The sequence below is a fragment of the Lepidochelys olivacea genome (assembly GCF_965140295.1).
Source record: "Lepidochelys olivacea isolate rLepOli2 genome assembly, chromosome: 21".
NCBI lineage: Eukaryota > Metazoa > Chordata > Testudines > Cheloniidae > Lepidochelys > Lepidochelys olivacea.
Window position 1 is genome coordinate 4,394,233 of NC_140431.1, and position 17,971 is coordinate 4,412,203.

At 45.6% G+C, this 17,971-nt stretch overlaps 1 protein-coding gene across 2 annotated transcripts in view; it reads left to right on the plus strand.

Annotated features, from left to right (window-relative positions):
• The window catches only part of PLXNA2 (plexin A2), a 315,976-nt gene that overhangs the window by 129,909 nt on the left and 168,096 nt on the right, over positions 1 to 17,971 (plus strand). For both annotated transcript variants that reach the window (XM_084611054.1, XM_084611055.1), the window contains exon 4: positions 17,523 to 17,657. In XM_084611054.1, coding sequence (XP_084467180.1) covers positions 17,523 to 17,657 — 135 coding nt within the window. The remainder of the gene's footprint in view (positions 1 to 17,522; positions 17,658 to 17,971) is intronic.

The window sequence follows — 17,971 nt, forward strand, 5'->3', positions numbered from 1 at the left end:
TGCCAGGCAGGCAGCAGCCGGGTAATGTTCCCTCCTCACAATGACTGTTCCAAAGGGGCTTTGGGGGGGAGAGAAGAGTTGTTATAGGAGCTGAGGAGCCATGCCCACCCCTTCCCCCGACTATGGGCCTGATCTAAAGTCCATTGAGATCAGTGGAAAGACTTGCATTGACTTTGCTGGGTTTATCAGGTCCTAAGTTTAGGGAATCATAGAATATCAGAGTTGGAAGGGACCTCAGGAGATCATCTAGTCCAACCCCCTGCTCAAAGCAGGCACAATCCCCAATTTTTTTTTTATTTTTGCCCCAATCCCTAAATGGCCCCCTCAAGGATTGAACTCACAACCGTGGGTTTAGCAGGCCAATGCTCAAACTACTGAGCTATCCCCTCCCCTCTATTGTTCAGTTCTATGAAGACTTCTCTGGACAGGTGAAAGGGCCATCTGGATTCTGTGACCTACTGGATTCGGCCATTGGTCTTTCTGCTAAGATTGTCAGCAAAATGGGGACATGGCATGCAGCTGGTCAGATCTCCGCAGTGCTTCATATTAACCCTTTGCTGCCCTGTGTAAATACCAGACATGGGGAAAGAGGTGGCAGCAAAAAGGGTTTGTGTTGAGGGCTGGTGGAAAACTTCTGACTCTTGAAATTTCTTTGAAAATTTTCATTGATACTCTCGCAATTAAAAAAACAAAGGAGGGGGGAGAAGAATTTCCCCTCCATTGTTTGGCCTACTCTGCTTGTGTCTGAGATGATGCACCTCATGGGGTCATATTAAGGGCTGGTTAAAATTTATAAAATTCAGTTGTCTGTTTAGAAAACCAAAAAAGTTAAATGAAATCGTGTTGTTGAAAAGTTTGTTTTCTCAGGCAGCTTTAGTTTTGACCCTTCCATTTCTTCACATGTTAAGGGCAGATTGTTTATGAACTTGTTAGGTTTTGAGATTTCCTTATCAACCTAATCCAGCCCAAATGTGGGTCCTAGTGCTTTACAAAGACCCAGAAGAAGTCGTGCCCACATATAAACATGAAAAACGCTGGGGGTGTGAAAAGTCCCTTCAGGGAAAAGAGCTGTCTCTGTACCCTCAGTGATTAACTATTGAAACAAACTACCAAGGGAAGGGATGGATTCTCCTCCTCTTGATGTCTCCAAATCAAGACACTGTGCCTGTCTGAAAGGTGCATTAGCCAAACAGCTTATTGGGCTCAAATAACAGGATCAAATCCTATGGCCTGTATTATGCAGGAGGTCAGACTAGATGATCTAAAACTTCCTTCTGGTCTTAAAATCTATGACTCAGTTCCCCAATTCTTTATTTCTGAAGTAAATTCTTTTTAACAACAGAAGGGTATGTCAGAATTATGTGGAACGTAGATAACCTAGAGTCTGAAATGAGTGAAATCCTTCAAAATGTGAGACAAGTCTGGAGGAAAGAGAGATGTATCCATAGAACTGGCATTGCTTCCACAAGAAGGTGGTAATAAGTGAGAACTTTGTAGGAATTGTGTGCTTTGCCCGTTGGGGCCATCTCCCATGCCCAAACTCCAAAGCCATATGATTTAAAGTAGAACACAATACAGCCCTAACCTAACCAACCCATCTGCCCAAATTTGATTCTAATGAATCCATCCCTGGAAGAATAGTACTTAATTAATTAGGAGCTCATTTGCATGAGGTGACACATTATTAAAGTTCCTCTCCTGTGAGTAGGGATGTGACAAGGTGCGAGCTGACAGCTTTTCAAATAAAAAATCTTTTAAAGGAACAATCTTCCGAACTGCCGGCTTTGTTCTCAACAAGCCTCTCACGCAGTAATAAATTAAAGGTGCTGGGGCTGCTGATTAGTCTCTGTGGTGCCTCCTTACATCCCTCCCTGTTTTATCTTGGAAGATCTTCCCTCCAGAAGAAGGAGGGGGGAGATGGGAGGAAGAGAATGGAAATGAGGGAAGATGTAAGGGAGAGAGGGATGCCTAAGCTGCACTATTCTATCTCTCTTAAGGTTTTCTGCTGGCACCTGTTGCCATGGTGTTGGAGTTGGAGTTTGAACCCAGAAGGGGCTTCATCCAAATCCCATTGAAGTCAATGAAAAAACTGCCAAACTTGAGAGCATGAGTCTCCAGCAGAAAGGTGCCATGCAATCTTCAATGGCCCCCAGATGGGCAGCAGCTTGATTTAATGACCATCAGAAAGGCTGTACCTCCAGCTGCACAACACCCCCTAGCATCACCTGGGCCATGGTGATGTTCAGTCAGGACACTGGAGGGGGAGAGGGGGGAGCAGTTCCTAGCCCATGAACCTAGCACCACCTACATGCTCCTATCTGAATACTGACCCAACCTTGTGGTTAGGACACTAGCCTGGAATGTGGAAGTCCTAGGTTCACTTCTCTGCCCTGCCACAGACTTCCACTGTGGCCTTGGGAAAGTCTCCTAGGCCTGATCCACAATCAAAAATTCTACCAGCATGTTGGGGGCGGGCAGGGAGGGTGAGGTGGTTGTGGTTTGTTTTTTTCCACCAACATAGTTATGCCAGTAAATGCAATTTAGAGCAGATGCAATTCTATTGGTATAAGATGCTTAATACATGTACAGCTTATTTCGCTTAGCCAAACCAGAAAAAGCTATGTGGGCACAAGTACCTGCATACCAGTATAACTGTGTCTATACTGGGGAGGGTGGCTGCTTTTATTATGCCTCCACAGTTAAAGCAGCAAAACTTTTAAGTGCAGACAAGGTCTTAGTCTCTCTGTGCCTCTGTTCCCAGTCTGTACAACTGGGACAACCTCACTGCCTGACCTCACAGTGGTGTTGAGGGTAAATACAGTGGGGCGCTCTGGTATGACCGGGAGAGGCGGGGAATGATGTGGGAGGAGAGAGAGATACACCCTGCTTACCAGGTGAGATCACAGCAGCCAGTGGGCCACTGCCTAAGAGTTTTAGTACCTAACACACAAGCAGGAAGACAAACGAGCCACCTATTCCAAGGGGCTTTGCGGAGTGTGGGAAGACTGTTGTAGGAAAAGAGAGAGCCCAGCCTCACCTGTACTTTATACATGTAGATGCTGGAAGGACATAAAAAGGAAACCATGAAAGACACCTATCTCTAAAAGGTCTTTAAAATATTTAAAGAGAAGAAAAACCGTCCTTTTTGTTGCTTTAATTATGCAGAACTTTCAGTGAATGGCTTGAATTTTTTCCCCCTCAAATTTTGCTGAACTGGAAAAATTGGCTCTATTGCTAGTGTGATGTATTCTCCCGTGTCGTGGAGCACCTAGCACTGCAGTGCAATCGCCTTTCACTTGCTTTGGCTTTGTCATCAGAGCTGCTTCTCTCTGCTTTTCCTTTGTGTTTCACTCACTGGATCTGTGCTGCAGCTGCTGCCATAAAGAGCAGCCCGGGGGGACTAGTGAGTACTTTTTATTTTAGGATGCTTAAGTATAGCTCCTGGGATGGTGTGAGATGAGTTTCTTGCCCTCAGCTCAGCCAAAGCATCTGAGTTGTCCGTTAGTCAAACCGTTTTTTGAGATAATGGAAGTCTGTGTTTATGTACAGGGTTGGAAAAGGCTGTTCGGTTTCTGGGCTTTACCTTTTTGTATAGGCTCTGCTCTAGATTCTGGTCCTTTTTTTGTAAAAATAAATTACCGGCAACATGCCCAATAAACATGGCCAATGATCATCCACAACCCTACAATAACTTAACCGTATACACAGTGCCAGCACTTGTAAATAATTCTCCCTTTGCAAATCAGATTTCACAGCTCCAGCTTTCACAAGCAACCCTGCAATAACAAACCAGTATGCCCAGCGCCACTGCTCACAAGCAAACCTTGTTAAAAGCAAGATGTCTTCCACTTCCAATGGCACAGTGCGTGTTGGCCGTGCTCGGTAACGTACACAATAACAAACCAGCATGCACGGCCCAGCAGCACACAGGAGAGATGTTACAATAGCTCACCAGTGTGTGAAAGAAGGTGGGTACAATAATATCTTTTATGGGACCAACTCCTGGTGGTGAGAGACTAGCTTTCAAGCCACACACAGCACCTCTTCAGGTGTGGAAAGGTACTTCGAGCACCACTGCTAAAAGCAAGGTGGAGCAGATTGTTTAGCACACCTCACCCACCTTGTCTCTCTACTTCTGGGACCGACACAGCTACAACTACTCTACATAAACCAGGTTTCAGAGGAGCAGCCGTGTTAGTCTGTATTCGCAGAAAGAACAGGAGGACTTGTGGCACCTTAGAGACTAACCCATTTATTTGAGCATGAGCTTTCGTGAGCTACAGCTCGCTTCATCGGATGCATCCAGTGTGTGCACATGCATGCAGGACGGGGGGTGGTGAAGCATTTGCTCAGGGAATTGGTTCCACTTCCCGACTTCTTTCAAACCTGCAAGTAAGAGAGGCTGAATTGACTGACCCCTTTTCTGCAGTAGGTTATCTGAGCCTCTTTGAAGCAGCCTCATAGGCGCACTTGCAAAGCGGTAGATTGAGCATCAGCGTCACAACTAGCTGTCATGTGCCAGGGGATATGCGGGCTTCTGCTGAAACAGAAGAGATCTGTGCTTCCCTTGGCATGACATCTATCTGACTGCAGTGCCAGTTCTCCTTCCTCGTTCTCCCTCCTTGTCCAAAATGCCCTTGGATGTTCTTGGCCTGTACAATGGGAAGAGATTTAAAGCAGGCAAATCTCTCTCCATTTTTATGCACTCTGTGCTAATTGCATTCCCCCTGTGCTGGACAAAAGGCATATGGAGGAAGCTTAGAAAACAAGTGGGAAAAGCAATAGTTTTAAATGGGAACCTCAGAGTCAAATGCAGATTGTTCAACCCCCTGGTGCTGAAATGGCTGCGAGTGAGAGTTAATTTGGGTGCATTTGCTTGGTTGGTATTTCTGTGGTTGGTGGCACTTGCTGGTGCAATTGCTCCAAATAATAGAAATGAAGTCCTGTCCTGCCCTGCCCGCTTGCTCGGTGTCTCCTATTGCTGCCCCAGTTCAGCAGAGTGGCAGGAAGGAGAGGTGGCAGCAGAGGGAGGCAGTTCCAGTTTTCTGTGCTGCTCTCCAATTATCGCAGCAGTTATGGACAGACTGAGAGTCTTTCTCCAGGGAACTCCACGTCCCTGGGTTGTGACTTTGATCGTTTAGCTAACGCTGCCAGAGCTATGGGGTTGGGAAGCGTGTGTGTGTGTGTCTCAGAGAGAGATTTTTGACATGAGTATTGAAGTTACAAAAGCCTGGGATCTATAAATAATTTGGGTCATGGACCCCCCAAAAAATAAACTCAGGCTTGAGTCCTCTTTCTCTTACTCCTGCTCTAAGCACCCAGTGAACAGCTATAGACACAGCAACTTACTCACTTACTCTCCAGTTTATTCTAATCTGCTTCATGGCTGTCTTACTTCCCTATCCACCTCCCTATGTCTTTTAAAGATATAAATGCACATGCCGATTCACACAAACAAATGTAGTTGGCAGTCCCCAGAAATAAGGATTGTACCATATTAGAGAGGAACCTCGATTCAGTCCACAAGGAAATCCGGCATCCTAATGAAACAAGGGTAGTGGAAGTTCATCTGCACATGCCTGGAACGTCCCTTAAATAAGGGGAGAGGATAGGGTAGGAAAATGTTTGGGATTGGAAAATCCAAACAGTCAGACTCTCCTGGCTTCACACTGGCTTGTTGCTTAGTTTGCCTGGTGCCCAGCAGCGTGAAGGAAGAAGAGCTGATATGTCAGGCTGGATTTTCAGCCCAACCTCAACCATCTCTGTTTGGCGGCATGTTTGACTCAAAGCTTTCATGTCAATTGCTGCTGTTGTTTCAGACTGCCAGGGTAAAGCAAGCACCCTGACAATTGCTGTCGTTATACGCTTGTGTTGGAAAGCCGCAGGAAGCAAGTAAAGACTCATCAGCCTTCATGGTGCTTTTGGTCAGGATAGTTATGACTCCTCATATCAAAGGGCCCCTGGACCTACCAACTGCTTCTGTTTTGTCTTGAGAGGAATGACGGCATCCCAAAGAACCATAGCCACTGGCGTGGAGCTGAAGACTCGGCAGTATCTGAAGATGATGAAGGATCTGATTAAGGGCTGGGAGTCACGACATCTGGGTTCTGTTCTCAGCTGACCCAATCACTTGCTGTGTAAAACAAGCAGTAAAATTAATTTGGTGACCTTAGTAAGTCACTTCCCTTCCCTGTGCCTCAGTTTCCTCATCAGCAAAATGGGGATAACACCTCCTTACCCATGGAGCTGTTCAGTTTGGCTCTGTGACGTGCTCAGACACTGCAGTGATACGTACTGTAGCACGATGGGATTATTGCAGCAGTACAGACCCCTTTCTCTATATTTGATTTCATTCTGAAGGGGAGTGAGTGTGGCTGGCACTGAGCCCTGAGAGCCACTGCAGGTTTTCAATCCTGGCTCTGCAGCTGTCTGATTGACACTTACATGCAGCACGGAGGTTCTGCCACTGATCTGGACGCTGAGAGAGACATAGCCCCTTCGCCCCACAGCCGAATGCTCTACTGCGCTCTCTCACGTTGGGAGCCTTGCTACTCTGCGTTAGCCCTACCTATGGACCTCCCTATGGTACTTGTTACAAGAGTGCTTTATGTCTATGTCTCTGTGTAAATATAACTAATAGATAAGTTGCTAGTAGATGGGGCTCAAGAACATGTAGCATAGTTGCTGGGTTTTGTAGGTCCAATGTAACCACTTGTGTGCTGCAAATGGCTTCATCTGCAGAGCTTTTTGCATGGGGCTCTTAACAGTACTGACTCCTTCCCAGGTGATCCTCTAAAGGTTCAAAAAGGGAAACCTGCAGGGAATTAATCTCTAGCACAACAAGGTGGCTCTGCAGTTGATGGATTTTTCTCATGCTTTGGAGAGGGGAACTTTGCTGCTCATTTTGCTCTTGAGGGTCTCTTTCTCTACTAGCCATTAAGCATGGCAAATTGGTGACCTTTAGAAATGAACCCCATATTGATGCCTACCCAATAACATCTTCGGGGGGAGAAATGGAGAAGAAGCCACCAAGAATGACTCTATTCTACCATAATTTAGGGCTAAATAGAGAAAATATGACAGGAGCGAAAGAGACGGGGATATGAGGGGGCCTCCAGGTAATGGAGGTAATTGGATACACTGATTTGAATTGAATGTGTGCATAACAGGTTGTCATTAATTTCCTCACGGACATCTCTATGATTTAAAGGAAAGACACTTAATAGGATTACTGTTTCACTTTAATTTCAAGAGGGAAACTTCCCACGCAGAGGACTGGGTATTTAATCACACCACTATTGTTCCTTCCTATGTCAGAACAAAGGGTTAGATGGGGAATTGAGGCCCAAATTCTTTAGGGTTGGGTTTTGCCCCATTTATCATCTCAGTCCCATAAAGTCTAGGGTATAAATGGAGAGGAATGTCATCTAGCAGTTGAACTGGGGCACCTAAGAGTTGACATTCCAGGGTTGTGTTTCCAGCTCTGCCACTGATTTGTCTTATGACTCTGTCCAAGTCACTTGACCTTATTATGCCTCCTCATAGTCACCTGTAAAAAGGTACTAACCTAGCTCACAGCAATGTTGGGGGGATTAATTGGTTGATGGAGATTTGCCACTGACTTCAGTGACAGCTGAGTCAGGTTTTGTCTCCACAGGATAATTCTGAACTGGGTCCAAAGAGCTGTTGGAGTATTTTATGAAGCAACTTGTAATCTCTCTGGGCCATGCTTCCCTGTGAGCGGTATGGGGAGCTGTGGGTTGCATTGTACAGATTTAGCCCACTGTATTAGGGTGCCAGAATCGCCAGTACTTCAGAATGCTGCATTTAATGTCTCAGTGGCATTGTAAAGGCAGATGATATGGGAGCACTGATAATATGCAACCCCCCAGCCTGGGTTACCTTTAAATAGGAAAATGGGACTGAAAAAGCGAGTTCACTGGAGGGCAAAAATACTCTATCACCATGTGCATCTCACCTCCTTTTTAAGCTTGATATGATTGCAGAACTGCCCCGTTTAATTACATTGGATTAGCAAACGTAAATACCCTCTGCAGAGATTGTTTGAAAGAGCCACACACAGGAGGTCTCTGGCTGATGTTTGTTTATTTCATCCTGTCTTTGGGGAGTGCTTGCATTGCTGAACCCCTTGTTCGCAGAATCCTCGTTCAGCACCAGGACTAGGCAGGGAAAAGTCCACAGAATTGGAGCGAATGTGGGGTGGGAAAGGCCTGGTAGGATTGTAGGCCTTTGCTTGCTCCAGCCAGAATCATGTTGTTCTCCATGGAAGGTTTTCCCATCACCAAAGCAAGACGTCATGAGAGCGGCCTCATACAGCTGAAAGTACAGAATAAGTCGTCATATTAATTCTGCAAAGACAGGCATCAGGAGCAGAAGGCATTTCTGTGCTGCTTTGTTTTTCATTTCCAGTAATAGATGCAGTGACACACTGGTGTGCAGTTCCAAAACCTCTAAAACCCCGTCAGGGATATCCATTTTACAGAAACGTAGCACTGTTCAATGGAATTCACCCCGCAGGGCTAGAAACCCCGGCAGGGAAGGCTCCAGGGCTGCTGGTGCTTTTTACTTTGCCACTGTTATATGCAAATAGCAGAGGAGCAAGTGACACACCCAGTGCCCCTCGCCTCCTTACCTGGAGAGTCATTTCAGCAGCATACCTTTTGTGCACATACAGAGTCTCTCCAGGGCATGTCACACCTACAGTAGGTAGCTAACAATACAGATGCCTTTGAGTCCATTTCCTCTTGTGTGCCCGTGCACCTGAAAAAGTAGCTGCAACTCTTGAAAAGTGAACATCGACTGGCCTTGCGTTGCTCTTTAGATCTGAGGCAGGAAGTCCGTCCTCGTGGACAGAGACTGATGCTGATGTTTCTCTGGCACTGAGCTCTTAACCAGGAGATTCAGTCTAATTGAAAAACTCATAATGAAAAGAGACAAGTAATTTAATCATAGGAAGTTCCCACAAAGAGTGTCAATGCCCTTTAATGGGAGCCTGCTGGGAGGAACTGGAAGGAGATCCAGATGAATCTTCGCTTTGGTACAGTAATCGTTGTAACGCCAGGCAAAATACATAGCGGAAGCATTGATGTAATAGGCAAGTAGGAGCTTCATGTCATATTAGAGCCCTAAATGGATCATACACTGTCACCGGGGGTGCTACACTGCAACATATACATGACACAATATAATATTTTGCTAATCTCTTAAGATAATGCAGAGCTTATGCCTGCAGTCTGTATTGTAGGGGTATTAGCCACATAAATCTCCACAATGCCTTTTGAAGAACTGCAATTTCTGAATTGAAATGCATTCTGTTTCATCGTGTGTGCGCGTTTTGCTGGCCCTGTGTACTCTGAGCCAGCACTGATATTTGGGTTTGCAGAGTGTGTTGTTTGGCGCTTTTCAAGCATATTTGCAAACACACATCAAGAGTGATTGAGGAAAGAGCTATATCCATCCCAGGTGACTCCTCTGATTCGCAGCCAAATCCCAGAGCCTCTGCTCCATCCTCATCCTCCTCCTCTCTTCTGTTCCCCGAAGAGCTTGAGTAAATATTGCAAGCACCACATCCTGAATCAACACCATGACCGCTTGGGAGCCCCCTAGAGGTCTCTGACCTGGGTACTGATCAGGCGCAGCCTCGCTTTGTGAATTTGGACAAGGTCGTAGTGTTTCATTCGCAATCAGTGCTGCGATGCACAGGCAGAGTAATAGGAAAGAGATTTTTGCTGAACATGCAGAAAGGCCATTGTTGCATGCTCAGGCTTTGGAGTTTGTGCCTTGCATTCCTGGGCTCCAGGTGTTACACTAAACTAGGTCTCCTCTTCCTGGTGTCTGTGGCATTGTGTTTATTGACACAGTTGCCAGACACTGGAAAGGCTCGTGCTACAGCACGAATGCTCATAAGTTGGCTCGGGAAATTATTTCACTCCAAATATCAACAAAAGCTTCTTGCCATGGAGTTGATCCCTTTTTCTCCTTCCCCATTCACTGAAGTCATCATATTTTCCATTGTGACATCATGATTTGTTGCCAAGGAAACCAAACTGTCAGGAGGAGAGTGTTCTGTCTAATGGATGCATCTTCCACTGCGTGGTTGGGTGTTGTGGCACGAGACACCTGGTTTTGGGGTTGTCCTGTGAGAAGAATGAGGGAAGGGCTCTCGTGACACAAGGCAGGCAGCTGGAGTTCAGAGATTTTGTGCTTGGTTCTGGGGGCAGGGACAATTGCCAGAGAAGTCTGAGCTACTGGACACCCTAAGAACGAAACGGCTTCTCAGGTCTCTCAGCTGGAGGGAGGAGAGTGGCCCTCTGTGGCCAATCAGAAAGGAGAGAAGCAGTTTTAGCTGGTGCGTGAGTATCCTCCGAAGGGGCGTATTGGGGTGAACGATCCCTGGGAATTTATATATAGGGTGATTTTTTTTTTTCACTCAGGGCCTGAAATATCACAGGAGGAACCACAGCCCAGATTCTGGGAGAGGTGAAGGGCGGCAGTTTAGTGCATGTAACAACAGCACAAAGGAGGAGCCAGCTACAGAGAGAAATGGAGCTGAAGTGAATGCCTCTTCCCTAGGAGAGCAGGCTCCCTTTTGAAAGGTGGTGAATATTTATGGTGTTTCTCTCCAGCAGCCCAAGCCCACATGAACTCGGACCACACATCCTGCTTGCAGCTGCTTCACTCTCAGCCATTGCAGTTAGTGCACTCCCTGCCCAGCCCCCCACAGCCTCTTGTAACCACTCTCAGAGCTCTTGTACCTGAGCTGACAAATCTTGCTCAAGGCACAGAGTTTAATATAACTGACTCTCTACAGACGAATAGCAGCTCAGAGGGCAGATTAAAAGCAACCAGCTGTGTGAGTGCCACACAGCTCATCTGGCTGGTTACCTCCCCTCCTAAACCCCTTTGCAGTTTTAACCCTTTAGATACTACAGAGCTTTCTCTCTCTCTCTCTCTCTCATATGCATGCATTTATTCTACTGATATTGCTAGACTGAGTCGATGTGAACTGCATATACTCCATGCCCTAACCATTCATTTGGCGAGTAGTCTTGCGAAATGCCACTATTAGGTTCTGTCCATACACATGGTAAGAGACCACAAACCACAGAGTTTGTGGCTTGCTGAGAAAAAAGCGCGGGGAAAGGGAGGAGGAGTTGTTATCCCCATTTTATAGAGGAGGAACTGAGGCACAGATTAAGTGTCTTGCCTGAGGTCACACAGGGAGTGCGTGGCAATGCTGGAACTAAGCACAGATCTCCTGAGTCCCAGTCCAGTGCCTTATCCATGAGGCCTCCCTGTCTCTAGGATGACTAGGAAGAGGCATGTCTATTGGTCAAGGAAATGGGAGAACAGTGGGAAATGACAGTGTGTCCTCTTCGTAGACTCCAGTCAGGCTGTGTCTCTGTGAGTGAAAGTTGCCACCCCAGCAGGCCTGGCAGCTGCCAGTAAATGCACCACAAATTACAATCAGACGTTTTTACAGAGGGACTTGAGAGACAGTTGCCGTGGAAACAGCTTTAAACAGCTAGTTTAATGATGGGTGGATGGAGAGAGAGAGATGGAGGAAGATAGATGCTGAGAGAACATTTTAGGCTTGGAGACATAGCAGCTGGTAAAGGCAAGTCACTAACTGAGTAGGGAGTTTATAGAGGGCACTAGATCAATTGCATGGCTCCTGGCAGCTTGTGTTGATGCAAGGACTCCAGGAGGAAAGGAGCAGTGTGGGATTGATTTTGCACCTCAGTTTAAATGACTGAGGTACAGTCCTGGAATCTTCAACTTTCCCCTGCGCTAAGGTCAGAAAGAGCTGACGTTTTGGACATTACCTGAGGGAAGGGAAAGTGTGATTTTGGGCTGTTGATTTAACAGGAACTCAGTGTTGTTCAGTGGAATTCACCCTGCAGAGCAGGAAACTTTCAACAAGAAAGATGGCAATAGGAAGCCTGAAGGACCGTGTGCCTATTTCATACCAGCCATACACTGGAGGGGCTCTGTGATTCATGATACCATGCCTTTTTGTATGTCCCACTAACGTGCTATAGTGAACACAAATGTTAATAACTGATTATTAATAATTTGTCAATCGATGACCAATTGATAACCAATTAGTTGATAAATACTGATTTAATTGTGAGTGTATGTTTATTGAGAGGGGTTCTCTCAAGTCCAGATTGGTTTAATAATAAGAAACCTCATATTCATCACTTGATTGCTTGTATTGATTAAGAGTACAGATAGCACATATACAGAGAGACATACAGTTCCCAACACCTGTGAAGGAACTGCCCTGTAGTCCACTGACAGCCTGCATTCAGACTTCAAATGGTCTCTACTTCCTCCTGTTTGCTTAGGGCAAGTATACCCTTATTATTGCACATCACTCCAACCATTATCCACTTCCTCATTTTAGTATATACTTCTTATCACAGGTTATTTTCTAAGTCCTCTGTTCCCTTGCAGCTTTGCCGCTGCCTCCATACCATCTAGTTAGTCATTGCATATTTCCTGTTGCGGGGTTATGTTGTTAAGACACTAACAACTGAGTCTGTCACGTTCTGAGATGATATGGCCCTCTGAGATGATATGCCAAATTCACAGGTTCCAGCAAGAAACATCTAGCCAAAGCACAAGCTGCCAAGCAGATGGATATATAGCTCAGTGGTCACATGGTTTGTTCAGTTCTTCATACCTTTGACGCATATTTGTGGTTAATATTCCTATGATATCTGTTGCAGCAATTTCTAAAGGTTGTTACTTAGAAAAATTCCATTCCTTGAAGTTAGCTTAACTGCAAAGCATCATGGGACTCTTGCTCTTCCACAAGCCTTAAATTCTTTCTTTGGTCTGTTTCAAGTGTCAACAGAAAGTAGAGTGAATAATGGTGAATCCATCACCATTGTGGCTGATAGCACTATCCCAGCACTGCCATCCCTTCCAGAGCAGGATAATCATCAGTATTGTAGAAAGTACCCGCCCAAATGAATAAGAGCCGATAATGTATCAGGTGCATGTGGCTGATAGTGTTTATGGGGCATGTTCTCCACATTCATCATCCATGCAATATACTGTGGCTCTTCCCCTTTCATCCAGCAATCTCCAAACACTTCACAAACACTAGTCAGCCTTTGGCCACTTCTTTGAGGGAGGTCAATATTCTCATCTCCATTTGCGCAGATGAGGCACAGTTAAGGGGAAGCCCAATGTCCCGCACCAAGCCAGTGACAGAGTCAGGATTAGAATCCAGCAATCCTGAGTCCCAATGCTCTGGTCCGTTGACTAGACACCACTCTGTCTAGTTTAAAAGGGCAGACTCATAAACATAGTGCCAAATCCACCCTTAATTGTAATTTGATTTGCAACAACCAACAATTGACTGCACTAGGTTTGTCCGGTGGCATCTCTTTTTATTAATCCTGTCTGACCTCATTGCTAGAGAGAGGAGCAACATAAAGAGCTGCTCAAACCCCAGGGGCGAACTTTGTAAAACAGTTGTGTTTTAGAAAGTTTTCTGCTCCTTCATGTGTTGTATTCCCCTCCCCCCTCATTTTGCCTTTAATCAGATATTTTCATGGAAACGTTTCTAGCCTGTGAGATTCGCTTCCTGCTGTTTATTCCTCGTGTGATTTCACAGTGCTCTGCTTGGGACCTCAGTGCTGGTTGCTGTTTAAATAGCTGTGATGGCATACAGAGAAGCTTGCTTGCAGTAACTATGCAGTGGGACTGGGTGAATATAGCTTGTCGGGAATTTTTTGGAATAAACAGTTTTTCATCAGAAAAGGCTGTTGGATCAAACTCCAAACTTGCCCCACAAAAGGGGATTTTATCAGATGGGTTTTCTCAGGGCCAGGATGGAATTTCTGCTCAAAAGCAGAGAGAAAGCACATGCATGAGCAGGGACTTGCCATCATAAATCAGGCAGAGCAAGGACCTGAACTTGGTTTTCCCATTTCTCACATTAGTGCCATGACCACTGGTTCCGGGGTGGGTGGGGCGGTTCTCACTTGCTCTCCTCTTTTTCTCTCTGGTTTTTCATGACAAATTTTGAAAGGTCTCAGTTTCATCCCAGTGAAGAACAGGAAATCACAAACGTTCTTGTGAGATGGAAAATCCATTTCCCACCCACCTCTACCGGTGAACTCCAGAGAGACAAAGGGTTCAGCTCTGTTCTCAGATACAGCAGCATAATGCTAGAGTCAATCCATGGAAGTCCATTACATTATACATTGTCCCTGGGAAATTCAAGATGAAAGTCTGCCCTTATCTCTCTGCACTTCATGAAGGCAGTGGAGTATCTTTACACCACTGTAATTCACAACAGGATTTCCTCCTCTGTCTTCATCCAACTTTCCCACTCTTAAAGTCTGGGGCAGTTTGCTAAAGAATCTGTAATAATGGAATTCAGATCTGGGTTTAGGTGCAGATTTCAAACTCCTTCTCTCTTATTCTCAGATTCAGTTTGGTTCCTTTTCTGCTCATTAGTAAGAAAAAATTAAAAAGGTGAAGAGACGGGAGAGATACCCAGAAAATAAACGTGTCAGGACATGCAAACGCAACTCGCTGTTCTGGTCTGGCAGGGAGGTACCCATGGCTCTTCCAAACAAGTTGCTGTATTTAGTGAAGGGATGCGGGTGACTTCCCTTTTCTATGAGTCTGATAATGGCATCTCACACTGGCATGGCATCTTTTGCAAACAGGTCTTAGGTTAGGGTGACCAGATAGCAAGTGTGAAAAATCAGGACAGGAAGTGGGGGTAATAGGTGCCTATATCAGAAAAAGCCCCAAATATCAGGACTGTTCCTATAAAATCAGGACATCTGGTCACCATATCTTAAGTGTTTAACAAAGGAGGATCAGGGTTATTGTCCCCATTTTACAGGCAGGGAAACTGAGGCTCAGACACACGGCCTGATTTTTCCACGGGTGCTGAGCCACCCACAATCCCCCCTGCAGTGACTTGACAAGCGGCTATACAGTGAGTTCGTAGCAGAGTCAAGGATTAGATCCCAGGCTCTCCTGGTTCCCAGTTCTGAGTTCTCATCCCTAGACAGGGATTCCGCCCCCCATGCACGCTGCCTGTGAGATAAATGAGAATTGTTTCATGCCTCCTCCACAAGCCCCATCGCCTTTCCTGAAGATTCAGCCTCCTCCAAAGCTGAATTCTTTATGCCTCAGCTCCAGCAGTCAGGCACGGAGTAATTGAGCAGCAGGCTGGGATCCAGCAAGACAGCCCAGCACGAGTCTGCAGCAGATGGCTTCTTAGCGATGAGGTTTTTACAAGACTCTAGTCCCCCTGTGCTTTCCTTTCCTAGCAGGGCAGTGTGCACATGCTTTAAAAGTGCCTGGTGCATGCTATGGTTTGCTGGCCAGCATGTAACAGTGTCTCTGTCACTGAGAGCCACTGGGCCATCAGTGGGCACCATGGAGACACTGGCTCGCATGGCTGGTCTAATCTCCCAGCCTGACGATTGCCAGTGTTTTCAGCTTGGTGTTATGTAGACACCGTGTTGTAATCAAATGGCTATTTAAATATGCAAATCCTGGTAGGAAAGACACAATGTAAATTGTTTGTTTTATTCTCCTCCCAGCCCCCAAGGTCATAAATTATTAATTTTTGGAAGAGGTGGTATGATCTCAGCAGCGGCATGCCTTTCACCAGCAGTGGGGTTGATTATAACTTGCGTAGGGTTTTCCTGCAGGGAGAGGGATTTATATCATCCAGCTTCAAATCACCATGCCAAAAGACTAGGAGACCTTTGAATGGAACAAGCCATGTGACCACTGAGCTATTTATCCATCCACTTGGCAGCTTGTGCTTTGGCTAGATGTTTCTTGCTGGAACCTGTGAATCTGGCATATTATCTCAGAGGACCATATCATCTCAGAACATGGCAGATTCAGGCCTTAGTGTCTTAACATTTTAAAGGACTTCCCCACTGGGGAGGGGGTATGGTAGTCAGCATGAGTCAGTCCTCTTCTTGGATGCTGTTATAGCACGAAACTTTGGGGCTGGTTCTGCTCTCAAACCCAGGATGCATTGGGGGTAGCTCCACTGTAACCAAAGGGTGAATTTCAAACAAGTGATTGTACAGGCACAAGTCCCATTTCAAAAGGACGTGTGATCTGGAGTCACTTAGAATGAGATGCTTTTGAAAATCACATCCAAAGTTTGTGAGTGTGTGTGTGTGTGTTTCAATTCACACACAGTTTTGTCCCTGAGTCAGAGAAGAAAGGAAAACAGAGAGAAGCGTGTGTGTGACAAATGATAGTCATTTCACTTAATGCACTTCTGAAAAGAGCTCCGATACCATGGTGATGAGCAGTATAGGAACCTGACTAGAATAGAAGAGTGGCCACTGTAAATCAGATCAGATCCAGCTTCTGTCTCTAAATAAATATGCAATATTTACCAATCATACTCCTAAAAACTATTCGCTCCCCTGTTTTGGCAGATGGAATATTGAATTTGGGGTTGTGGGAAAATGGGAAGTCATAGATGGTCAATAATTTTAAATGGCTTAGTATTATAACTCATATTCCCAAAGTTACTGTATAAACATAAAGACCTTGATTCCTCTCTCACACCAGTACAAATCAGGAGTAACTTCACTGAAGTCAATGGACTTATACTAGTATAAATCAGATCAGAATCAGAATCCATGGGCAAAATTTTCACACAGCCTTATCATCCACAATCCGGATCAGATTTCCGAAGAGCTCAGCTCCCATTCAAGCATTTAGTGGTCAGATTTTCAAAAGAACTCAACTCACACTGAGTGCATGTTGCATGCTCAGCACTTTTGGACATCCAGCTCCAAGTGTCTGTGTATAGGGCAGGCCTAAAAGTAATAGTGGAGTACCTGTTTGTTTGATTTTGTTTTTCCATTGTCCAGGGTGTATTATTGCTCTTCTCTGATTCAGTAGGAGACATATGGTGAAAGACCATTTCTTTCTGAATCTCTTTTTCCTTTTCCCCAAGGTTCAGTAGAGTCATAAAGTCAATGGAATGACACAAATTATATCAGCTGAGGATCTGGAAAGGTTTTCTTTATTATTTGTCATTGTTATTGTGGAAGCACTCAGAGACCAGGGTCCAACTGTGCCATGCACTGTACATACAAAGATCAATGTCCCTGCCCCAAAGATGTTGCATTCTAAGCTTCAGACAAAAGGCAACATCTGAATCCAACAGCCAGGTGGGAAGCGAGCAAAGTAAGAGTGAGACAATTGTGATCAGCCTGTGAAGTTCCCGTTTCACCATGCCAGCTTCCCAGTTCTTCCACATTTCCTGGCTGGAAGTCTCACGATTTCTCATAGCATGTGGAAGTAATGTTGCACTGAGATGTAGAAAGCTCCTCGACTTTAACTCGTGCTCCCTCGTGTTGGTTATGAGCGTTCCTTGCCTTATCACAAACACTGATTCTGCATTTCGTGTCTAGCCTGCCCGTGCTTTTGCACATTCAGCTGTAGTGACATAACCTGTCATCTGCCTGTCCTTTTTTCAGATCCGAGCAGATGGCCCACCCCATGGTGGAATTCAGTATGAAATGGTCCCAGTTTTCAAGGACGGGAGCCCGATCCTTCGAGACATGGCCTTCTCCATCGACCAGAAGTATCTGTATGTCATGTCAGAAAGACAGGTAAGCAGTGCTCTTCTACACCTCCATGGCTGCAGCTTTACTCCTGTGCACTGTACCTGAGCACAGTTCAGGGGTCAGTACAGGTAGGTACAGTGCCAAAGAGGCTTAATTGACCAGAGACAGCCATCTGTGCTTGAGGGGTGAAAGAACTTCCCTCCATGCTAGCAAGCTATTGTCTGTAAGAAATGGAGATTGGGTTGAGTTGCCATCAGTGAAATATGGTTTGGGGATTTGGATCTTGGTCTACTAGGAAAATATGTCCCAAGCACAAGCCTCACCCATTCATTCCCCTCAGCAAGTTTGGCAGGAGGCTG